The sequence below is a fragment of the Oculina patagonica genome, chromosome 8 (genome assembly GCF_052425735.1).
Source record: "Oculina patagonica isolate OP01 chromosome 8, crgOcupat, whole genome shotgun sequence".
NCBI classification, from domain to species: Eukaryota; Metazoa; Cnidaria; class Anthozoa; order Scleractinia; family Oculinidae; genus Oculina; species Oculina patagonica.
The window spans coordinates 19,077,338-19,103,543 of record NC_135765.1 but is presented as its reverse complement, the minus strand read 5'-3'; the positions used below and the strand labels follow the sequence as shown (position 1 = coordinate 19,103,543).

Genomic DNA, 26,206 nt, shown 5'->3' with positions numbered 1-26,206 from the left:
TATTTGTTTAATTTGTTGTGTTCAATTTTTGTCCAGTAAACAGAGCTCAGGCAAAGCAGCAATGTGTGTGTGTGTGTGCGGGGGGAGGGGGGTTCTTTTCCTGGGGCAGGCATAGAAGACATAAAATGGCCTTTAAAATCTAAATCACGTTCTTGCGAAAAGCCACATTTTTGAAGACGTGACGAAAAGTATTTTCGATCATAACAACAGCACTGCCAGGAACTGAACCTTTTTCATGGTAGACATAATCAATTGATGATTCGCTTGCAACTCGTGGATAAAAAACCGTACGCATTTTGCGTGAAGTAATATATACAAACGCCTCGAATAAAAATCGTACGATATTTTTTGCTGTGAAAAATGTCGTACGACCAATGGCTAATACCATCTACATCTACACTTGGTTCTACAATCAGATTTTGGACAACTCTCAACAAGGTAAGTAGGTAATGGTGATTCATTCGTTCATTCAGCCACGTGCTGCTGCTTAGCTGCCTAAAACATGGTCAGAAAGTGATTGTAGTCTCAAGGATACTTAAGATTACTATTAATGTAGAAATTAGACTTGCAGAATTCTTTGCAGTTAAGCTGGGTTAAGAATACTCTATAGCTAATGAAAGTGAACAATATTTGCTTGTCGTCTCCGCGACGCCAATGTTTATTTTTTCATTAAACTTTGTAATATGTCAGTACTCCTGTAATAAAAAAATTACTTTATGATAAGTTCGCTTGACATTTTTTATTAACTTGTTGTGATATCAAACTCGCTCGCTGTGTTCGCTCGTTTGTTCTGTTATTCTTCTCAATTCGTGAATAAAAATCGTACGCTCTCACTTACCATAAAGTAATCTTAATATATAATTGAATAGCGACTTTTTCCGCTCCTTATACTGTAAAGCATTGCCCTCAAGGGAAATGTCTGAGTCACAGAGACATATATCTAAAATAGAAATGGGAGCCGAAGCAACATCACAAAAACCTGCCTATTCTGCAACAAGGCCGATGATTTAGACGATTGTGTGGAGTTTATCAAGAAGACGATGGATTAAAGAAAATCGTTCCTTAAAGAAAGAAGGTTATGCTTTGCTTGTTACGAAACTGATCATGTATCAAAGGGCTGTGTGAAGAGGCGCACCTGTCAGAAGTGCAAGAAACGGCATCCAACAGCAATGCACATCGATGGCTTTACATTGTATAAGGAAAACACTGACAACCAAGCCCAAATTACCGATGCACAAGCTCAAACTACCGGCATACCGACTGTCTCGGTAAGCAATGGGCGAATCGATCTTTCTAAAACTGCGTGTAGTGCAACGAACAGTAGGGAGTCCGTAGTGTTGCATGCCATCCTTCCAGTTAGAGTAAAACAGAAACAATGGCAGTGCTGGCTGTTTTGTGACTGAGAGTATTAGGAGACAACTTGGAGTGGAAGGTGTTAGGACTGTGCTACGTCTTGCGACCATGCATGGAGAGAGCCAAATAGAAAGTACTGTTATGGACAGTCTTGTTGTTAAAAGTTTGAATGGTGATAATCCCATCGAGCTACCTCACACGTACACAAGAGATGAAATCCCAGCCGATCATCACCAAATTCCAACGCCTAATCTCATAAGCCACTGGGCACATCTCTCGGAGGTTGCTAGAAAAATTCCTGAGCTTGAGCCCCATTTGGAAACTGGATTGCTCATTGGCAGCAACTGCCCAGCTGCCTTGGAACCGCTAGAAGTGGTACCCTGCCAAGGTGATGGCCCATTCGCTCTTCGTCTTCGCCATGGCTGGACAGTTAATGGACCTTTACGAATTCAGACCAATCAAGACAGCAAGAAGATAACTGCGAATCGAATTACCGTGAGGGAAGTGGAAACGCAAAGGGAGATCATGGCTTCAAAGACATTGCTCAGAATGTTCGATATGGGCTTCAATGATCATACAGTGAGCAAAGTACCGGACGAGCGCGGGCTCTCTCAAGAAGACAGAAAGTTTCTGAATATGGCCAAAAAGGAGACAAAGGTAGTTAATGGCCATTACCAGATCCCTCCCCTTTCCGACGGAATGATGTCATCATGCCAAACAACAAGGAGCAGGCTACCAAAAGAGCTAACTGGCAAAAGAAAAAGATGCTAAAGGATTCTAAGTATTGCTCTGACTATGTTACCTTTGTCAACGATGTCATCGCCAAAGGATATGCGCAAAGGGTCCCAAGTAAATAACTCATACCGAAGTCAGGAAAGGTGTGGTACCTACCCCACCATGGGGTCTATCATCCGAAGAAACCAGAGAAAATACGCGTTGTATTTGACTGTAGTGCAAAGCTCCAAGGAGTGTCTCTCAATGACTGTTTACTTCAAGGCCCGGATCTTACAAACTCTCTCGTGGGAGTGTTAACCAGATTTCGTGAAGACCCTGTCGCCTTTATGGGAGATGTGGAATCGATGTTCCACCAAGTCACGGTGCTTCCTGAACAGTATGACTACCTTCGTTTCCTCTGGTGGCCAGATGGTAATCTAGATGCTGAGTTAGAAGAGTATCAAATGGTCGTGCATTTATTTGGGGCAGTCTCCTCACCGAGCATCGCTAACTTCGCCCTTAAGCAAACTGCAAGCGATAACGAAGAAGAGCATGGTACTTTAGTTGCTGACACACTACGCAAGAACTTCTACGTGGACGATTGTTTACGTTCTGTCAGCTCAGAAGATGCTGCAGTGGAGCTGATTGAAGGGCTGTGTCAATCTTGCCAGAAGGGTGGATTCCACCTCACCAAGCTCACTTGCAATCATCGCTCAGTCTTACTGCGTATACCAGAAGGCGAGTGGTCAAAAGAAGTCAAATCTATAGCTCTTGACTGTGACAATCTTCCTGTTGAGCGCGCCTTAGGGGTGCAATGGTGTGTACAGTCAGACACCTTTGGATTTCGAATCATCGTTAACAGCAAACCGCTCACAAGACGGGGAATCCTATCTACTGTGTCATCAATTTACGACCCACTGGGCTTCGTTGCTCCATTCACTTTGTTAGCAAAGAAGTTGTTGCAATATTTATGCCGTAACAAGGATCTTGACTGGGATGACAATATTCCGGAGGACTGCCGCAGTCAGTGGGCAAGATGGTGTGCAGAGCTTCCATTGCTAGAGCAATTTCATGTTGATCGTTGCCACAAGCCACCAGATTTTGGTCCAATCGTTTCCAGACAGCTTCACTTGTTTTCTGATGCCAGCACGATGGGTTATGGATGCGCTGCCTACTTGCGTCTACAAGAAAATGCAGAGCGCGTCCATTGTTCCTACCTAATGGGCAAGGCCCGGCTTGCACCTATTAAGGCTGTGACAGTCCCACGGTTAGAACTAACCGCTGCAACCGTTTCTGTCCGTGTGGGACAAATGCTATTTGAAGAGTTAGAGGTCAAGCCTGACATTACCGTTTATCACACCGACTCTACCACAGTTCTTCGCTACATTGGAAATGAGCAGAAGAGATTTCAAGTATTCGTTGCAAATCGTGTGTAGCTGATCAGAGACTTCACGAGTCCTGCCCAATGGAGATACATTGATACCAGCAGTAATCCAGCAGACGATGCCTCAAGGGGGTTATCCGGTGCCGCACTTCTCCAGCAGCAACGTTGGATAAAGGGTCCACAATTCTTATGGAAACCGGAAACGGAGTGGCCAGAGCTCCCTTTCCTGTTGGTGAAGTTCTGGACAACGATCCCGAGGTCAGAAAAGTTGTTTCTGCTGGTACCATGGTAACAGATAACTCAGCTGCTACAGTCAACAAGTTGATCGAATATCACTCAAGCTGGTATCGCCTGAAATTGGCAGTGGCTGTGTTTCTTAGAATCAAGACCATGTTACAAAAGCAAAAGAAGGTTGAAAGGCTTACTAGTCCTGTGTCAGATCCGGACCGCTGTCCAGCCACGAACACAAAGACATCAGGAGCCAAAACGAAAGGAGTGCCTCGTCATTGTATGCCACTTACAGTGTAAGAACTTGAAGAGGCCGAGGTTGCCATCCTCCGCTTCGTACAGTCGCAGTATTTCAGTAAGGAGTTTGATGCTCTCAGGGAAGTTAGCAGCAAAGACGACAGAGACCAACGGGGTCGGGCAAAGCAAAAGAAAATGGTGTTGAAGAAGACAAGTTCTTTAACTCGTCTGGATCCCTTTGTCCATGAAGAGCTTCTACGTGTTGGTGGCCGTCTCAGCCGGGCTAATGATCTCTCTGAAGAAACAAAGCATCCTGTCATCCTGCCTCGCAAGAGCCATGTTACGAATCTGATCATCCAGCATCTCCATGAACGCCTAGCACACGCAGGCCGCGGTCATACACTTGCTAAATTGAGGGAAAAGTACTGGATTCCTGGTGCCAATGCTGCTGTTCGTCACATAATCGCAAACTGTGTGACCTGTCGCCGTTACCGTGCCCCTGTCGTCGAACAGAAGATGGCTGACTTGCCAAAGGACAGAGTAACTTCAGCTCCCCCGTTCACGTACACTGGCGTGGATTACTTCGGCCCATACGTGATTAAGGAAGGCCGAAAGGAACTTAAACGCTATGGATGCCTTTTCACATGTTTGGCAAGTAGAGCAGTTCATATTGCCAACTCTCTCGAATCAGACTCGTTCATTCAAGCACTGAGACGGTTTATTGCTTGTCGTGGACCCGTCCGAGAGATTCGCAGCGACAACGGCTCGAATTCTGTAGGCGCCACTAATGAGTTGCAATTTGCAACAAGCAATTAATAAGATGGACAATGACCAAATCAGAATCAGGCTGCGCCAAGAGGGCACAGAATGGATTTTTAACCCGCCAAGCGCCAGCCACATGGGTGGCATCTGGGAAAGGCAAATCCGTACCACCCGCAAGGTACTCACCGTCCTGCTGCACGAGCATGGCACCCGTCTCGATGACGAGTCCTTCAGGACCTTGCTTTGTGAAGTTCAGGCCATCATAAACTCCAGACCCCTAACGTTCGCATCAAGTGATCCTGACGACTTCAACCCTTTGAGCCCTAGCAATATTCTAACGATGAAGACAAGTGTCATACTACCTGACAAGTGTCATGACTACCTGAGGCGACGCTGGCGAAGGGTACAATACTTAGCAAACCTGTTCTGGACTCGTTGGAAGAGAGAGTACCTCCTGACACTCCAACAACGCCCAAAGTGGAACAGCCCAAAGCGAAACTTAGCAGTCGGTGATGTTGTTCTTGTGAAGGACGACAACTCCCCCAGAAACATTTGGCCCATGGGTCGAGTGACCAAGACGGAAGCGGACAAGAATGGGTTTGTGCGCAGTGTCCAGCAGAAGACCCAAACCTCAGAACTACGCCGTCCAGTTGACAAGGTTGTCCTCTTGCTAGCCAAGGAGGAGCATGAACCCGGAGATGAGTAAGGAAATGGAACACTTCAAAGAACTGAACTGAGAATCACTTTTAGTGAAAGTTATTAAGGACTTGTCTCGTTAATTTTTATTTTATTTTTTCTTGAACATTGGACTTGACATGTTAAGCGTCGCTTATGGGGTCGGGAATGTTACTGCCGTTACGTTACATTGCGACTCGAGAAAGACACGCGTGATGTCACGCACGCAATGGCACTATCCCACGGTGCATTGCGACCGAGGAGTAAACCATGTGCTCGAGGAAAAGTTGAACATCTTACGGTGAAATTGTTTTGGAGCATAGTTTTCTACGGTTTATCGTGTTTTACAGCCGTTTACAGAGGACACAAACGTAAGTTCTAGTCTACCCTTATCTTCGCTAGACATTTCTTTTATTTATTGTAATTTATTTTTCGTTTTAGTTTTCGAAACCGTACAAACCGTACAAACCGTACAAATCGTACAAGTCTATCGCACAAGTTGTATCGTTCAAACCGTACAAGCTGTTATTTACTATACATCTCTTCGTACAAGTATAAAGGTCAAGTAGAGTACAAGTAGCGTCGAGATACAAGTATTAACTGTTGTACAAGCACAAGCTTATTTGCCATCGCTTAATTATCGTTCTCATCGTAAGCTTTGGTTATGGTCATCGAATTGTCAATTATGTACGCGTCTTCGAACTGTGTCGATGTGAGTAAAGCATAAAATTTGTACTGTGTCGTTTGTTGACTCCGAATCGCTTTATGCGCTCACACTGGGGTCAATGGTTTTTCTTGTCCGGCTTCCGGTTTTGGTCAAGTTGGTGTCTGCCTGTACCAAGGCATTGGGAGAAACAAAACCTTTGCTAAAAAAAAAACCTTTTTTCATGTTTGCTAACCCTGCCTTATTTGTAAAAACCTCTGGTACCCGCCATGCAATTATTTTAATCTCTTTACTGAATAGGATGGCAGAATTCAATTAAGGTGTCGTTTATAAATTATAAGCTATAAACATGAAAAAATAATTGCTTTACCTCTGTACACGTTTTTGTTTTTCAGCAATCCATAAGCGTGAGAAACGGTGAGTACAACAGTCAATATTTGATGATAACAAAACAGCAAATTACTTATAGTTAGCCTCTTTTAACCCGGGAAAACTCAGCAGCAGCTATAAATGACTATTCACAATACTGCATCGGCATATTTCAATGAGGTTTTAAACTGATTTTAAAAAAAATACAATCATATCTTCTAATTTCAGTGGTAGCAAATCCTCATCGCTGGCAGATTTGACAGATTCTATTCAAATTAAACTTAATTCAAATTTAATTTTTCTTTTAGTATAGGCTCGGGGGGAAAGCCATTCTACCAATTATTATTTCAAATTGAATTTTCGTCATTAACTTTTACTGCTTATTCCTAGACAACTGTTGTCCAGCAAGAGGCAGATGCTCAGTCAATAGAAACAAGTGAAGTTACAAGCACAACTTACGAGATTCCTAACAGCAGTGATTACATGCCGCTTCATCCTTCAACAAGAAGCTGGGAGATCAGACGAGAACAAGTCAACATCATTAAAAATATCGGGAAGGGAGCTTTCTCCCACGTTGCTAAGGTAACAGCAAAGAACTTCCATGGTAAACAAGATGTGACTGTGGCTGTGAAAATGCTAAAATGTTATCTCCTTAAAAACGTTTAGCGACACTGAGGTTTGTCAGATTCGATTGATTGATTGCAATGGTGATTGCAATGGTGTCAAGTTGGTGTGTGTGAACGACGCAACAACGACAAACAAGTTGGCCAACTTTTGGCGACAAAATAGAACTTGTCTCTATTCTCACAGACAGTTTGCCAACTTGTTACCCAACTGTTGTTGTGTCGTTCACACACAACAACTTGAGTTTGCCAACATGTGTTTGCCAACTTTAGTTTGCCGTGTGAAAACCGCTTTAGGTTTACGGTGTTTCTTTTGTACTGTAAGTGTCATATATATTCTCGCTGATATCATTGTAATGAGGTGTTATTGTAACTAGTATTGTTGTAAAAATAGTGATGCTGTAGGATTAGTGTATCTTGTAATGCGTTTTTTAATAAACGTATTTTTAAACTATTAAAAACGGAATCAGGTATGGCAATCAGGCATGTAATGTTGTTTTGTTGATGCCCTGATTTTATTAGGAAATGTTTTGTACACTTCTCGACCGCCTGCTTGAATTTAGTACTTGCATGGCAAAAGTAGCTTACCACTTCTGTTGTACACTACAACAAACAACTCGCATTGAAAGTATCCAGTCAAAAAGACAATAAAGAAACTAAACTCATATCAAGGAAACAAAATTTAACTTTAAGCTCTCTTCATCTTTGCCAACAAAATGGTCTTTAAAATGTAAGTATTGTTCCCTCGAAATTTCACATTATTCAAGACGTGACCAAAAATGTTTCCGACCATAACAACAGCACTACCTGGAGCTGAACCTTCTTCATGATAGACATGGTCAGTGCATTATTCGTTTGCAACGCGCGAATCAAACCCACTGCACTTTTTGTGAAGTAATATATGTAAACGCCTCAAAAAAAATCATACTATATTTTTCGCTAATGAAAAATGTACGAAAATCAAAAGCCTTCTACTATTTTTTCACTCGTTAAAAAATCGTCCGGATTGTCCCGTCAATTACGTTGGCAGTTTAAATCTATCATAGCTTTACAAACAGATTTTGACGAATTTTCTTAAATGTGGAGGGAAGAATGAATTCAAGACACAGATAACAACTCTCACCATGGAATGTAGGTAATGGTGATTCATTCGGTCGTTCAGTTACATAGAATATGGTCAGAGAGTGATTTCCGTGCCAAGTTTGCTGTAGATTATTTTTAATGTATAAATTTAGGCCTCACGGAACGGTATCCCTCCCCCTTGGACCCCTGATGCCCATTTTTTTGAGACATGCGTAGAGTACTTTTTTGGGGGAAAACTGCTGTTCTCGTGCATACGCGGGCTCAACTCGCTTATGTTGACATTCAAGCTCATTCAAGCAAATTATTTTAAAATTGCAACAAAATGGCGAGCAGATGGCACGAAAAAGAGTTCACGGCAGTCAGTTTTCCCGGTTAAATCAACCGTCAGTAAAGAAGAAGAAAGAAATTACCAATGGAAACGTGAAAAAAGGAGCAACAAACAGTGTCCGAGTAGATTTGAAAATCCTGTCGAGCGAGGAAAAAATCGAAAAACTCGAGCGAGACTGTAAACGCCAACAGGGTGAAAGTGTCGGTCTGAAGAGGACAATACAAACTCTACGACGAAGTATAGGTAAGTCTCTGCTCAAGTAGTCATTAAGCCGTCAATAAATTTCCTAAAAAGTGTTTATTGAAGTTTCTAAATTACCAGGCCGCTTTCCGACAAATATATTAAAAATTCGTGGCGATGTCAATGGGTCTCTGTAAAGAGCGGACCGGATGGCGGCAGATGGCGGATGGCGGACGAGAAAAGGCGGATGGAAAAAGGCGGATGACAAAATGCGGATACCAAAAAAAAATTTTTTAAAAAATATAGAAAGAACTTTTTTAATAACAAAATAACTTGATCAAGTAAATATTAGCACATTCTGTCCAGAAGATGTCTGACAAGACGAAAGAAACAGAGATAAAAAAACCCTTGACTTTCCTTTATCATAAGACCGGGGTTGTTACTAAACTGAGAATCAGCAGACCATTTTTTGTTTCCTTTTTTCCCACACAGGCCGCAGTATTGTTTGTGGATGGTTGCTCGACTTTATCACGTAAAACTGGACAGACAAAAAAGCAAACCGTAAATATATCGCACACAATAAAGGGTTTCTCCTTCGAGGTCGATCTCGAGCCTTAGCGCGAGCTTCAATTTTCCAGCCTGTGATTGGTTTAAAAATTGCAATTGACACCGCTGCACTGAGCTGGGTTTGTCACGTACGCATCAAATTCAAAACTTTTTCGATTTTTTTCAATCTCTGGCGATTTGTACAGTTCCAGCAATGTTTATTTTTTAAAACTGATTCACCTCTGGGCTACTTAATGTAAAGGCAGCTTGATGTAAGTGTTTAAAGCGTTTCTGTTTGTTTAAATTTGTTTATTCCCGGCTTGTAATTTACGGGCTCGCGCTATAAACAACACAGCATCCACCTTGTTTTAATGCCTTGAATTTTGGTTGAATAAAGTTACTTTTGGTCGAATTCTTCTCTACCATTGTCACTCAGTACTTTGGCGAACTTGCTGTACATCATTGATAGTAAAGAGACTGGACTATCCATGTGTACATACACTAAATGAATTTTGGAAGTTTCTGTCAACAATTTCAGAAGGAAAGAGTCGGCCATCAAGTATGTGTTTAAATCGCGCTACGTTGAATTCTCTTCGCGAAGTGAAAGTTATTCTTGGCGCGCCGGAGTTTGTTTTGAAAATTTGTCAATTAAACAACCGAATTCTACCAGACGTCTTTCTCTCACACATCCTTTATTGCAGTCTATTTCAGTCTATTTCATATAAGTCCTTCGCCGCCCTTTGTTTTCAGAAAAGTTTTTCGGAGATGCAATTTTATAGCGACAAAATAAGTCCCGAGAAGTGCTTTCGGGAGCTCAAGAGCTCCCGTAGAATAAAAAGTTTACGGGAAAATTGGCGTGATTTTCTCCACAGGTAACCAAAATCCCATCTCGAGATCGACCTCGAGGGATTAAGAAGATATAGAAATCCTTCATTGTGTGGGATATATTTACGGTTTGCTTGTTTGTCTGTCCAGTTTTACGTGATAAAGTCGAGCAACCATCCACGAACAATACTGCGGCCTGTGTGGGAAAAAAGGAAATAAAAATATGGTATATATCCCCAGTTTAGTAACACCCCCCGTCTGATAAAGGAAAGTCTGAGGGTTTTTATCTCTGTTTCTTTCGTCTTGTCGGACATCTCCTGGACTGAATGTGCTAATATTTACTTGATCAAGTTATTGAGTTATTAAAAAAGTTCTTTCTATATTTTTAAAAATTTTGTTTTTGGTATCCGCATTTTGTCATCCGCCTTTTTCCATCCGCCTTTTCTCATCCGCCTTTTCTCATCCGCCATCCGCCATCCGCCATCCGCTATCCGCCGCCATCCGGTCGGCCTTTTACAGAGACCCGATGTCATTGCGTGGCTATCAACATTGTCACTCTTAATTGTTAAATTCAAACTTTTGTATTGCCACTTCAAGGGGACAAGGAATACTTAAAAGGAAAATAGTTTTAAAAAGTTTGTAAAATAAAGCAAATCTAATGGTGTAGTCTTTGTGTCTAAATACCAAACTTTAAGGACTTTAAGCGGCGGTTTTGGCGATCGAGTTGGACGCCGAGTTGCGAACAGACAAAAAATTAATAACATACTCTGGACTGGATATCACCGCTTCGCAAAGAAAGGGCTCCTTTATAGCTGGGTACGTAGTAAACAAGATTTGTATCGGAGCTAAATGCTCTTTTGAAAAAGCCTTCTCGTTCGAACCATTGAAAAGTGTCCAAATTTAGATAGATATTTAGATTATTTTTAGTTTTATGTGGCCGGCCGGCTTTCGTATATTACGCCAGTACTTCGGGGTACTTTCGTAGGTTCCTGTAAAAAAAACCCAGCCTTTTAACCAAAAGCGACCGTCAAACTTTAGTCTAGACTTAAATTTTGGGAGAATGCATTTTTTTCCTAAAGGGTTTGTCTGCGTTTCGTTTTGTAAATTACTGAGCAGGTCAACAGCTCGACTCATTATAAGCGGACCGCTGAGGAAACAGACACTTTCACAAGTACACTGTATACCTTAGTTTTTCTATCCTTCAATTTAAATAACAAAATACAAGTTTGTACTTTCAAAAAACTTGTAAAGCCCTATTTATCATAGTAACGAATAGTTTTTAATAATGACATTTTCATATTTACAGTATTTTTGAGAAGAATTAACAATGACCTAAGGAAAGATGTCTTGAAGTTACAAAGTGAAGCAAAGAAGCATGCAAGAACTTTGAAGTCTACTGAATTGAAAACAAAACAAGTCGGTAACAAACTACGAGGGACAAAATCCGCTTCCACAAAGCTGAAAAGACAATTAAAGGAAAATGATGAAAATGTAAAGAAACCTAGGTATTCCCTTGTGGATACATTTTCCCATGGAACTAATGGAACTAATCATAGAACAGTAATGTTTATGGCCTGCGTGAGATACTTACAGCACGCATGTTTGCTCTCTAGTCAAAAGACGCCTATTGCACTACATCTCATTTTCAGTATTTTATTTAACTGTAGTCCCCCAACAAATGTTGTTGTCTCGCCCTCCACACTGTAAACTTACATTACGCAAAAAATTTGCAAGAAGCGAATATGATTTTCATGTGTGGAGTGATGACTCCAACAAAGGTGGAGAAGAGCGGCATATTGTAGGTGTTCACACCTGGTGCCCAGAGATGAATAAGCCAAGGGCATATGTCCTTGGCAACAGTTTGACAGCAAGTGGGTCTGGAAAACACCAGTCTGATGTAGACTATCATGTTGTTCATAATGAATATGGCATAACTAATGTTTCAGGGTTGGTTGGGGATAATGCTTCAACCCAGAAGGGAAAGGCTAATGGTTTAATAGCAAATTAAATAATTCAAGGGTTTTTGAAAAAGACATGTTCTTTGTTGGCTTTGTTGGATGTTACCCCCATGTCCTGAACATTATGCTAAGGAGGATGTGCCAAGCTGGGTTTGGGGCCAAGGGTGATATGAATAACAACCATGTATTGCAACTACTTTATAAAGTATCTTGGCTTTATCATGAACGCCCAAGTCAGTACAAATCAATGTATGTATCACTAGGAATCTTAAGTAAAGAGCCACCCCTTCCCCAGTCCTTTATTGACACAAGGTGGACGTACTACTATGAGACACTTCAATGGCACTTGAAGTATGGTAAAGCCTGTCTACAACTTGGAGAGAGTGTCCTGAAAAGAATGCCAAAGTCAGACAGCCACTAGCTATACAGTGTGGCAAAATGTTATCAAGTTGAGCTCCTGTCCAATGATTCAAGTAGAAATAAAGTTTTTGTACGAGTTTCTTGACAAGTTTCTTATTCCATCTCTCAATGCATCACAAGCCTCAGATCAAGAACTTGGCTTCTCCAGTGGATACCTGGCGCGATTATGGCCGGCAACTGTCCTTAAACATAACGAAACATTAAGTAAAATGTTGATGTCTCCATCAGCATATTTTCCTTTAACTGAGCAGCAGTTGAAGATGTCACTGAAGGATCATGCAGCCATCAACCACTTTCGTCAGGAAGTGCAGAGGCCAATGTTGCAAGAAGCACTTAAAGTTGTTAAAGACCATGGATCAGAGTGGTTGTCCTTCCCCAAATTATTTGGAATTGGAGCTGATCCAAGATATCAAAGTTCTTTCTGGTATTCTGTTTTGAAGGCTCTTGAAATTCCTGTCACGCTGTCAACTGAAAGAGAAAAAGAAATCAGGCCAGTGCAAAATGCCCTTGTACATGGACAAAACCTTCACACATTGGTTTGTAAGGACAGAGCTGGTTTAGTTAAATGGGCAGAAATCTGGAGCTTAAAGGAACCAAAACTACTGAATGATATTAAAAGAGTTGCAACATCACCACAGAGTAGTCTCATCAGCAAAGAAGCTAGCCCTCACCTTTATGCGTTCTATGCCAAACACATTTTCAGTATTCCTGTGAACAATGTTATTGCTGAAAGGCAGTTTAACCTGTCACAACTTTATCTTAATTACAGCATGTCAGAGCTGACAAAACAAGCATCGATAACATTTGTTGAAAACATTCTTCACAGTGGAAAAAACAACAACCGCACAACTGAAGCAGCAAGAGAAGTTCACGAAGAAAGAATGAAGGCATATGGAAACACCCATACCTCAGACCTTTTGCCAGAGGCAAGAAAGAAGTTAAACACAATCCAAAAATGTGAAAACCATGGGCCACTGACAGCAAAAGATGTATATCCCAAAGCTTGGGAAGCAAGGAAACTAAATAGCAACACGTCAAGCATGATCCAGTCCCTTAAAACTGAAGGCCGCAAAATTGAACTGCAGTGGAAAGCTTCCACCAAAGGCACATCACAATTGAAAAACCAGAGGTCATTCCAGCCAACTGTCATTACAGAATTCAGAACAGCTGGAAAGGTTCCATCATGCAACTTGCAGCTACTGAGGTATGGGGTTATGGACAGGAACTTTCAATACATGACTTACTAAGAGATTGTCAGTTCTTCGTACAAAACCTGCCAAACATTGTACAGTCTTTGAACATTGATCTTCCATCCCCTTTGGACATGCATACCACCCAGTTACCTGTGCATGAAGAATGAAAGTCAAATATGGGGTGGCTCTTTCTAAAATGTATTTTCCTAAAAAGATTATTTTCAATTGTAAAAATTTTATACTAAATTTAATGTGCTTCAACTATGTTCTATCTGAGATCAGATAAAGTAAATAGTTTTGTAAAATACAAATTGTTGCAGTGTAAATAATAATGATTGTAAATATCAAAATATTTCTTAGTGATTAGAATGCAATACATGATTACTGTAAAGTTGTACAGTAAAAAGTTTAGAATGAATTTGAACATACATGTACATAACACTGTCTTTCATTATCATTCATATGGGGCAGTTGTTTAAAACTAGCATGATAAGTAAGCCGCGTAATTTTCACAGTAAAAATGTCAGTATTGGTAGTTTTTAACGAAAAGTTTCCTCAAATTTACAAAAGCGTGTAGCTTGTATAAGATAAAATAACATTAAGCAGTGTACTAATGTACATAAGGTAACATGTTGCATGAGAAAAAAAAACAAGATTGAAAGAAATCAAAAGTAACTTAATAAAGTGGAATGTAAAGCAGAGCAGTGTTTATTAAAACCTGATAAAACACACTGAACTATATTCCCTCTCAAAATATCATGAAAATTTTATGGACAGCGGGATGACTAAACATTACCACCTTTATTCAGATCATTTAAAATGAATATGCCTGTTATGTTGAAAAAAATCATTACAGGAATACCAAACAGTTGTTGTGACTTACTAATCAATGCTAGCAGGGGTAAAATATTTGCATTACCTGAAACAATCGAGCATGAACTCACCTCTCGTAGCCTTGAATTTAACATCTCCAAAGCTATCTCCGTGCGCTTAGTGCATTCGATATTTATTCCACTACAATATCTTGAGCGCACGGGGAAAAAGTTGAAATAACTTCAAGAGCCATCACTCTAGGCCTCTAGACCTTCAGTAGCCAGAAACCTAGAAGGCAAATCTCGAACTTCACCGTTTCGGTTTTTCGAAATCACCGCCTCTGACCGCTGAGGACGGCAAAAAAGTAAAAGAATACGTATTTCTGCCACTTACGCGACGAAAGAGAAAAAAATAAAACGGTAGAACTTTCAGCTGTGTCACATTCTTCCTTCTTTGCATGTCTATGGGCCAAAAACTTCGCGTTTAAAGACGATATTCAGCCAAACAGTTTACAATAATTTGACTGGAGCAAGTGTTTTCGAGAAACGGTTCGACTGCGCATGTCATAAATTTTTCCCTGCTGATGTACTGCATACCATTCCGCGAGGCCTAAAATTAAACTAGCAGAATTCTTTTCACTTAAGCGGAGTATGTTTGCTTTTCGCCCCTGCGACCGTGATGTTCATTTTTTACTCATCTTTGTGAATCTCAGAAATCAGTGATTTTTCATGCTGGGAATGTTGACAGCTCATTTCCGGTTCATGCCCAGCATGAACCGGAAATGACACTTTTCCATGCCCGGAATGAAAAGGGTCATTTCAGTTTCATGCTGGGCATGAACCGGAAATGAGCTGTCAACATCTTACCCAGGCTCTCCTCTGCCGCTCGATAAAGGTCGCCGCGCGAAAAACGTGCAAGAATGGCATGAGAATTTTACACGCATGCCGCAAGAGAGGTTTTTACCAGTAACCCGGATAAAAAACTATCTTGGAACGTTTTCTTGAACAACAGGATGAAATAAAACGCTCAATGCCCAAGTAGAAGGAAACATCGGTTATAAGTAGTGCATTTCTAGTGCAATGCCAAGACGTCGTAAAAACTGCTTCAATTTATCAAAATAAACGGGAATTACTCTTCACGTGGCATGTAATCATCCCTTCAACACCTCAAAAGAGCTTTTGGTCACTAAGTTCACGACTTGGGCAAAGAAATGGCATGATATCGGTCAAAAATCAAGCCCATTTCTTTAAAAGTGTCACAAAATGACTAAATGTTTACTTTCTAACCCGTTTCGAGGCAATAGCCGAGAGCAACACTTGCTTCTTGAGTGCTCTCCAAACTTCCCAAGTGCATCCATAACTCGATATACATGTACGCACAGCTAAAAGCATGAACCAATTCTTTTATAACTTAGCTACAGCAAACTTTAGCGCGAAAACTGTTTTTTTTTTTGTGAGTTTTAAATATTGTCAATGAAAATTCACAGAATTTACTTCTTTAACTCAGTGAAAATTTAGACCAAAAAAATAAAAAAAACTATCAAGTGTTCTCAAGTTCAAACTGTTGTTGAAACATTGGCTTAGTCAAAGTCAAAGACCCGAAGTGGGGTTTTGATTGCTGAAAACGATGTTGACGTTGCCGTGCAGTTTGTGAAGACGGACTCGAGGAAACGTGAACTTCGTTCCTGGGCAAGAACCAGACTGTTGTTTTGACGTACAGTTATACCGGTTGCACAACTGGTAGAAGAAGACTCAGGAGTGGCGGACAGGGCTTCTTGATAGTCCTTCACTATAATTGCGAAGCTGGGAAGTGGATAGGCGCGTGTTGTAATGAGCAAGCCTTTGCTCATTTCTGTGCCCGGAGATCGCCATTATGTGCCTGTTTGGGATTCCAGCATTAGACCATACGGTTATGGCAGTCGCTTTGACACTGTGGTTGGTGTAGAGTTGTGGCAGGGAAGCTGCTTGACTGATATTCTCCATCATGGTGTAAAGCGAGTTTACGCCGACTGGAAGCGCTTCGTACCAGACGTTGTCTTCGGCACTCCACTCCTCAAGGCCTTGTAGCCGTCGTTTACGTCTTCTGTTTCGTACATACGGGCGTATTTTTTGGCGCTAGGAACATCTGCAACACCACCAGGATGGTTCTTGGTCGCCTCATCATGCGCCATTGTTGCGTAGTGTCGGCCGGCTGGATCGACTTCAAACTTGAAACTGGACTTTGTAAGCTGCCTCTGCCCCTCCCGACCTCTTCTGCAAAAGAAGAGAACCACATGAAACCAGACGTTTAGAAGAAGAGCGAGTGGGTTGCTCAGAGCAAGAACCGATTCATCAGATCTTCGTTTTCAATCGCCGGCTTGTGTTTGACATTTTCTTTTCCCTGGCGCTTCAAGCTGACGACTGTTGCAGTAACTTCTCGTTTGACCTCTTAAACCTGGGATCAGAAGTGAGCTTCAGACCTTTGTTTAGTGGCGGTGCATTCAAATATCTTTCAATTCCGTTGCGAAAACCAAGAAGTGTGGATTTGCTGTAAACATCTCCTGGTTTATTTCTGGCCTCTGCGTAGAATCTACGAAGGTTTGTATCCAGTTGTCCAACTGACATTTGCTGTAGCGATGTCTGTATCTTTTTCTCGTTACACTCACTCACTCAATCCTCTTTGTGCCCTTGGGCACATAAGGTCGTTACCAGATTCCGCCACTGCTGCCTGTTCTTTGCAGTCTTTCTCAGCTCCCCCCAACTGAGTCCGCTTTTCCGCATCTCTTTTTCAACTGTCCGCCGCCAGGTCTCTTTTGGTCGTCCCCTTGCTCTTTTCCCAGATGGAGTCCAGTGCAGAGCAACTCTGGGAATTGTTGATGGATCCATCCTAAGGACGTGTCCGATCCAGCACCACCTTCTCTTCTTCACCTCGGAGCTGATGTTGTTCGTTGAGGTTGCCCGGCGTAGCTCGGCGTTTGAAATGACGTTAGGCCAGAAGATGTTCAGAATGCGGCGTAGACACCGATCTTGGAATGTGTCAAGTTTGTGGAAAACGGCTTTTGTGGCCTTCCATGAATCACACCCATACAGCAACGTGGTGAGAACGCCTAAGAACGGAGTCTAGATGTTCTTGAGGGAGGCAAATGCTTGCCCTGCCTTGGAGAGCCTTGCTTTAATCTCTGGCTCTGAGTATCCATCGGTGGTCATCTTGGAGCCAAGGCACGTAAACTCGTTGACTTCTTCAACTATCTTCCCATGCAGGGTGATCGGCGCATCTGAGCAATGGTTCATTCTCATGTGTTTGGTTTTCTTGGGGCTAACCTTAAGACCAAGCACAGCAGCTGTAGATGCCAGACCTTCAGTCATGGCCTGCATGTCTGTGTGGCGGTGGGCTAAGAGGCAGATGTCGTCTGCAAAATCAAGGTCGCTGAGCACATCAGAGAGAGTCCATCGAATGCGTCTTGGATCTTGTGAAGTGTTCTTCATGACCCAGTCAATACAGAGAGAGAGAAGAAACGGTGCCAGTATGCACCCCTGCTTTACGTCGTGATATAGTATCCTGATGATATTCACTACTTTGAATGGTATTCCGTAGTGTCGAAGGATGCACCATAGCGTTTCCATGTGGATGCTATCGAAGGATTTTTCAAATTCTATGAAATTCGCAAAGACTGTGCTGTTTCATTTCTTCGCCTGCTCAAATATCTGCCTGAGAGTGAAGATGTGGTCACTGCAGGATCTCCCTTTACGGAAGCCAGCTTGCTCTTTACGAATGTTCTTCTCCAGGGCAGCAGTCATGCGCCCTAGTATGATTTTGCTGAACACTTTGCTTGTGAGACTCAGGAGTGTTACACCCCTCCAGTTGTTACAATCAGATAAGTCTCCTTTTTTGGCAAGCCTTACGATCAAGCCAGTCTTCCAATCTTCAGGCATGTTCTCGGAAATCCAGATTTCTTGGAAGATCTTCTGAAGGATGGTGGATATCAGAGTTTCTTCCGCTTTTAGCAGTTCAGCACAGATTCCGTCTGCTCCAGGCGCTTTGCCGTTTTTCATCTCCTTGATGGCCTTCTTGATTTCTTGGATTGAGGGGGGGGGGGGGGTCAGTGTTGATGTCAACGTCTTGAGTGGCTTGGGTATTGAGGCTGCGTTTTCAGGGTCTGGTCGATTGAGGATACTGTGGAAATGCTCTTGCTATCTCTTCAAGTTGTCATCTACTCGAGATAGAACCCTGCCATTCTTATCCTTACCGGGCCTGTTTCCACTTCTGTATCCACCCCGGAGTGTCTTCGAGATTGTATATAACGTTTTCAGGTCTTGCCGTGCTGCAGCCTCTTCTGCTTCCTCAGCCAGGTTCTCGACGTAGTCCTTCTTGCCCCTCTTGGCCATCCTTTTCACCTCCTTATCCAGTTCTTGGTATTTCTTTCTGCAGCGGTCCTTCACTCTCTCTGATCTTGTTGAATTTATCTTCTCCTTCATCTGTTTCCTTTCATTGATCTTGTCCCATGTTCCTTGCTGTCTCCATTCTTCTTTCTTCCTTCTTCTGATTCCCAGAATCGCCTCTCCTGCTTCTCTCATTGTCTGGTGAAAATTGCTGAGGTTATGTTCGCCCGGTTCTTCTTCAAGGGCTTCAAAGCGGTTTCTGAGTTCCAGCTGAAATGCTGTCATTATTTCTGGAACTTTAAGTTTAGCGGCATCGATCCTCGTTGCGCTTACTTTTCCCCTCTTGGTTTTGCGCAACTTGATAGCCAGCGTTGCCATCAGCAGCTGGTGGTCATTCTCAACATCTGCTCCTCTTCGTGCCTTCACATCTAAAAGCGAGTTCTTCCCTTTGCTGTTGATTATGACGTGATCAATCTACGTATGTGTCTTGCCGTTTGGGGATGTCCATGTCATCTTGTGGATCTCTCTGTGCGGGAATAGGGTTCCACCAATAGCCAAGTTGTTCTCCACGCACAGGTCACAGAGTCTGCGTCCATTGTCGTTGATGTTACCACACCCGTTCTTCCCCATGATCTTCTCACGGCCTTCATTGTCGTTTCCAACGTGAGCGTTGAAATCTCCAATCACACACAGCACATCGTGTGATGGTACCTCTTGAACAGCTTGCTGAAGCTGGTCGTAGAAAACATCTTTCTGCGCCTCCTCTGCATCTTCTATGGGTGCGTAGCAGATGATGACAGATAAATCGAACGAAATGCCGTATATGCAGTCTTTTTGGTTCGAAACACATAAACTGGAGTACCAACGTTCAACGTGGGCTAAAACTAGCCCTTATTTAACGCTCCTTACAAAAATATGGTTCAGAACTATAGTGGCGTGTCCAAATTCAGTACACACCTTTTGTTAAATCAAGTCAGTTGATATATGCATGAATTAACAACTAGCGTGACCTGTTAAAAATCGGCTTAAGCTAGTCACGTGAACATTTCAGTTTTGCGAATTGCCGGATGAGCGAGTGTTGTACGATACAAAACTAAACTTCGAAAACCAATTCTAATCTACGTGTTTGATAGCTCCTGTTTAATCTCATAGCAGTTTATAAAGACCTTGTCTTTATCATCGGTAAGATGTGTCTTGTGAAGTCGGCACGATTACCAACAGACTTCTGTATCCTTGCATTGCTGTTACTTCAGCCTGCAGGTATGTTTCATTCCGTCATTAATCCTTCTTTTGTGTTCTCTCAGTCATATAAGTCGTCTTTGTCATTTTTTGTCTTCCGATCAATCGGTGTAAGTTTCTTGGCGAAAATAAATTGCACCTCTCTTTAAGACAGGCTTGACGAACTTCGACTACTTCCTTTGCTCGATCTGACAAGAAAACGTTGACTCGCGCTATCGGTGATTTCAGCTTAAAAGCAACACCGGCCACTTCAAAAGGTAAACCTCTCATCATTGATTACATGTTAAACTTGACTTCAGCAATTGACGTCTTGTACATGTTCAACGCTTGGACTGTGTCTAAAGTTCTTTCCTGTATCGGATCACTTGTGTTTCGTTTTATGTAGCATCGCTGTGATGTGCTAGATCGAGCTGAAGGTCACTATTGTGGGGTTTAATTTTCTAAGCAAATGCATTTTTGTTCTTATGAGTCCACTTATGAGATAAAACTAGCATTATGTCTTTAGATTACACTATTTTAATTCAAGTTACCTTTCTTGCACCGTGCTTATATCAGCAAAATATACTTTTAACATCGGCTTTCAATAAATCAATACGTTCAATACGTTACGTTACGGTTATGCGTATCCAAGCCCCCTCTGAAGGTATCTCAAGCGTGTCAAAAGTGTTGCGTGACGTCTATTCACATTTCACCACAATGTGTTGACCATTCGATATATTCGCAGATGTCTATTTAGTAAATAAACCCCTTCAGGCGGCTGGTGTATTGGAGGATAATGCCCGAGGCTGAAACATTGAGAAAGTTGGCCGAGAAGCGAAGCCTCGAGGGCAACTGTAAATTTTCGAGAATGCACAATCAGGATGAATATTTACAGATAGGAATTTAACCTTATGTTGAGGTGACTTAGCATAATATCGCTAACCGACTAGCACTCTTTCGACAGTTCAGGTTAAGTTTGTGAGCCTTCTTGATCAGTTTTAACAGTTCTTCCTGTATTTTAGTTCGACACTGGTATCCTTCAAGCCTGCAGGTCACTTTTAAGCTCTAGAGCCTTGCAGCTTTTAGGATTTTGCTGGTTTTCCGCAGACCCAGCCGTAACTTTTATTGTGTATCTTTGTTTTTTCGAGCGAACCCCCCCCCCCCCCACGCATTGTCATTCATGTTCAGAGATTCCTCGCCCCAGGTCCCGTCAGGAAATTAGAATAGGGCCTGAATGTTTTCCAAAGTAACACGAAATACAATGCTTTGTAATCGCGATAATTAAAAAAATATTTATATTTCTTTGAGGCGTTACAATTTATTTCATTGACACGGTTCTTTTCAGAAGGTCAGATTAGTTTCACTTCAAAGTATGACGGTCAAACTGTGACAGGATTGGTTGGCTCGTCTGTCAACTTCACCTGGAGCTTATCTGGTGATATTGACCTTGTTAACTGGGGATTGAAGGAAGATGGAGTGAGTGATTTAGAGACTGGTGGAATTCTGGTAACTATAAAGCGGAATGGTGAAGTGTCAGTACCAGCCCCTTCAGCATACAGTGGACGTGTCAGTGGAGTTGGTGACGTATCCTCTGGTCAGGTCATCTTCACTCTAAGCTCAATCAGGAAGAGTGATGAAAGATATTATGGCTGTACAATAGACAAGACTACTGATTTTGATCCGCCAACATTTGACTCTGTGTACCTAGCAGTTAGAGGTGAGTATATCCTAGCAACCCAAGCATTTTAAGGCCAGGGTTAGGAATTCAAAGGCACATTTTGTTTGAGCAGGTACATCTCTAGCTACATGTAGATTTGTTTTGTCAAGCTGCAGTTTACCCTGATAGCTAGTAGTTACTTGGAGTAGCCTTGAGTATTTTTTTAAAAATTGAAACGCACGTGAATTATCCACAAAATCGTATAGGTGGTTTTCACCGTCACGCCACTGTCACGCCGCAAAAAATAAATCCAAAATAAGAATATTACAGGTTATAGAAATCTACTATATAAACTACTCGTCCAAGTCTCAGGTCTGTACAATATTCCGTACTCGATTTATCCGTCAAAATGTTTCACGCAAATTTAGAGAGCAAAGTATGGAAACGCCATGTTGGAGCCCAACTGCTTGGGCTCCAACATGGCGGCCGGAAATCAATGGAAACATCTGGCATTCACTTCTGCTACAAAAAGCGGCCATATCACCCTCTTGAACAAGTAAACATTCAACTAAACACTTCTTGCAAAGCCTCAACTGTTCAGATTGCATGACAGCCTTCCGGCGGCCATCTTTGATCTCGTGTGGCGTGAAACCCCGAAACTCAAAATGCTCTATCTTAAAGACGGCGAATGCTATCGAGCAAAACAACCTTCAATAAGATATAAATTGAGGACGTCTAATAGCTGGTGAAGGATAAAAACTCGAGGGTCTTGCTATTTTGGATTTTAAAATTTTGATGACGTCAAGTGAAAAGCAAGAATAGGGGAGTCAAAAACAAACCGTTTTTTACATACGATTAATTTTACAGTGCCAGATAAGACAATTACAATTGAGAACGCGCTTTTTAACATGTTAATATTACAATGAAATGAGAAAAATATATTTTATTCTGCTTCCTCTTTCCATGCCCTATACACACGCGACTAGTAAGCGCGAAATGTTTTCCTGTCCGAAAGCGCCTCCTGGGACTTACAGGAATCTCCTGTATCTTACTGGCTGGTTTATGCCCAGTAGGCGCTTGCAGTATACACAGTGTTGACATATGGCGCAGCAAAGGCGGGTAAGAAGCGATACGATTAATTGGTTTACATCGGTTTGCGAACGAAAATTTCGGCTTTCCAGTGGGAAAATCTCAGTACGTATATAAACTAGTAATTATCATAGATTAGCAGAGTGCGTTCGAGTCAATTTCTTGTTCCCGCTTTACGCGACTGCGGATGACATACATAATTTGCTTTGCATCAATCTCGAGCCCACAGTCCGTCCATGTAGGTCAGCGGTATGGGACAGACTCTGGGAAACTGGAATTGATCGGATCAATTTCAGGTCGATTTCAAGTAGAACCTTGGTCTTCCGGTTTTTATTGCGCATTCTCTAAGGTCTAAGCGGAAGTAAATTTCCCAGAACGGAAGTAAACCAAGAAAGTTAAACTATTTCTAACACAGTATCGACAGAACTGGTGTTTATCGAAGCAACAAAAGTAACAAAAACGTTCTGGAGTTAACAAAAGAGAGATTAACAGAAGAGCGTCTGGTGTTTTGATTTCCTTTAGTTGAGCATGCTGCTATATTTGTTTTAAATCAAGGGTCTTGTTAGCCTTCCAGGAATCCGTCTGTGGGACTGCGTGCGTGTGTCCGTTGTTGCTTAGCAGACGACGGACGCACGGATAAGCTGTTGTTCTGTTGATAAAAATTTTTGTTTGGCAACTTCCGTATATTTCAGAGGCTTCTCGCTGACAGCGCATCTTTTCAGGATAGATTGTATGTTTGCGAGCAAATAATTTTTTCCTCGTCGAGTTATTCCTCATCCTCGTCGGTAATATTAATAAAGAGGTTAAAGGCCACACCGGTCAACGCTATTCAAAAGGCGTAATTAGCATTTCGGCGACTCAGCACGTGCACACAATTCACGTGCACATAATTGTACAATTCTTTTTCTTCAGCAAAACAACAACACGTTATGTTCAAATTCTGCGTCATTATTTATTATTTTGAATCGAGCACTTTCCAGGGTTTCCGGTTTGGTTTACTTCCGGGGAAGATTTTCAGACTTCCGTGTTGATTTCTATTGTTCTGCGAGGACCAATAGAAAAAATAAATTAATTCAGTTTCCCAGAGTGAGTCCTGGCGACCCTACCGCTGATCAACCGCTGATGGACCGAGGAGCCGGGGGTCACTCTGGGCTCGAGATTGGCTTTGCATGTGTCAGAATCACACCACAGGCAGACCACCCTATGTGTTCGTTACACAACGCTGTCATCACTACTAAACAAGCATGCCCCGGTACAATCACGAAAAATAAGAAATAGGCCCAGGCCGCCTTGGTTTGATGATGAGATTATGCAGGCAAGGCGTGACAGACGGAAAGCTGAGGAACGGTGGAGGAGAACTGGACTGGCCTCGGACCTTCAAGCGTTTATATCCAAGAGAAATTATGTAATATATGTTATGAACAACGCAATAAGAACATATTATAGTCAATTTATTGAGGAAAACAGCTCAAATCAGTCAAAGCTATTTCGGGAGAGCAAGCGTCTATTGAATATTCAAGCTGATAAAACTCTCCCACCTCACACTTTGTTCATAAGATCACTGCAATAAGATCCAAGCTGGCGGGCAGCACTCAATCCCCTTCCAGTGCTTCCCAAGAATCTGATTATACTACCACCTTGGAAATGATTGGCTCTTCTTTCTCTGAATTCGCGCTACTCACTGAGGAGGATTTAAAGAATTTAGCACTAGCCTGTAAGAAATCGTGTGACCTTGATCCACTTCCATCTTCTATACTGTCTATGTAGCTGGATCATCTACTCCCTGTCATCACGAAGATGATTAATTTATCACTTAAAACTGGTCGGTTCGCTGATGAGTGGAAAAATGCCTTGGTGCATCCATTGCTCAAGAAATCTGGACTCGAACTGGTAAACAAGAACTTTCGCCCAACAAGCAACTTACAGTTTACTTCTAAGCTTACAGAGAAAGCGGTTGCTATTCAGATACAGACGCACATGCTGACCAATGACTTGTGGAAATGCAGAGTGCGTATCGGGAGCATCACTCTACTAAGACGGCGTTACCGAAAGTTAAGAATGATATTCTTATGAATATGAACATGGGTCATGTGACACTCCTAGCGCCGCCTTTGATACTGTGAACCATGACGTTCTAATACATAGACTTCAGTCACTGCTCGGCGTACGTGGGTCAGCTCTTCAATGGTTTTGATCCTATCTGAGAGGTCGATTGCAGCAGGTTACAATTAATGGTGTGCTATCCAAAAAGTTTGGCCTAGAATGTGGGGTGCCTCAGGGTTTATGCCTTGGTCCCCTGCTTTTTACCATCTATGCTAGCAAACTTTTCAGTATTATTAAATCTCACCTGCCGTCTACACACTCGTACGCAGATGATATTCAATTTTATACCATGCCATAGAAAATACAGCCAATCAGAATACAGGAAAGCCGTTTTATATTCGACGGTATTCAACCCAACCTTCCCATAGTGCGCTGCGACTGTATTCTCGACGAAATTTAGTAAGCGTATTTCTATGACATGGTATAAAATAGTTACAAACACTTTTCTGGTATACTATGGAATATCCCACTTTCACTTGTATTTTCTTGGCATACACACTCGCCTAAAGGCTCGTGTGTATACCGAGAAAATACAATGACTCGTGGGATATTCCATAGTATACCACTCAAAGCGTTGCATAACTAGTATATACTTGTCGTTTCGCCCATAAGAGAGTACGTGTGAAGCTGAGGCGCTAGATGCTATGGAGAAATGCATCGCTGATGTTCGTTCATGGACGATTAATGATAAGTTGATGTTGAACGATGAAAAGACTGAGTTTCTGGTGATCGGCACGAGCAAGCAGCTATCTAAAGTGTCTGTTAGCAGTATTAGGGTTGGCGATGTTGATGTAATTCCCGTATATTCGGCGAAAAATCTGGGCTCCTGGTTGGACTCGCACATGGATATGGCAACGCATATAACAAAGACCTGTGGTAGTGCATTCTTTTATCTGTATAATATCCGACACATACGGAAATACCTTACCAGTGAATGTACTGAGAAACTGATTCATGCATTTATAACCAGTAGGTTAGACTATTCCAACAGTTTACTCTATGGAGTTCCCGACCATCACATGAAAAAACTCCAACGTGTCATGAATGCCAGTGCGCGATTGATCTTCTGCGCACCTAACCACAGTCATATTACGCCGCTCCTTAAACAACTTCACTGGTTGCCTACCGTATTTACTCGAATAAGCGCCGCCCCCGAATAAACGCCGCAGTACCGATGCGGCGCTTATTCGAGGAATTCCGTTAAACTAAAAAAACAGCACTAGAAAGCAACTCTGAAGCAAACTTAGACATTTCTTTCCTTCAAAAACGATGATTTGCAGTTCAGAGAGATCGTTTTACCGCTCGCCCACATTTTTTTTTTATCCAGCATTTTAACAATAGGGGGGAGAAAAAAAAAAAAAAGAAAAAAAAAAAAAAAAGGGGGCGGAAAAAAAAAAAAAAAAGAAAAAAGGGAAACAGGGCGAAG

The 26,206-nt window shown here is 42.0% G+C and overlaps 2 protein-coding genes and 1 pseudogene across 2 annotated transcripts; 1 reads left to right on the top strand and 2 right to left on the bottom strand.

Annotated features, from left to right (window-relative positions):
- Nucleotides 1-2,414: 2,414 nt before the first annotated feature.
- On the top strand, nt 2,415-3,503 carry LOC144664194 (uncharacterized). The gene has a single exon (XM_078525305.1). The coding sequence runs from the start codon at nt 2,415-2,417 to the stop codon at nt 3,501-3,503; it is 1,089 nt and encodes a 362-aa protein (XP_078381431.1).
- Nucleotides 3,504-16,091: 12,588 nt separating this feature from the next.
- Nucleotides 16,092-17,115, bottom strand: LOC144662836 (uncharacterized; annotated as a pseudogene).
- A 1,409-nt stretch (nt 17,116-18,524) lies between these two features.
- Nucleotides 18,525-20,222, bottom strand: LOC144664193 (uncharacterized). The gene is made up of 3 exons (XM_078525303.1): nt 20,092-20,222; nt 19,288-19,566; nt 18,525-19,164 (listed from the first exon to the last, which is right to left on the bottom strand). The coding sequence occupies exons 1-3, from the start codon at nt 20,220-20,222 to the stop codon at nt 18,525-18,527; spliced, it is 1,050 nt and encodes a 349-aa protein (XP_078381429.1).
- Nucleotides 20,223-26,206: the final 5,984 nt, after the last annotated feature.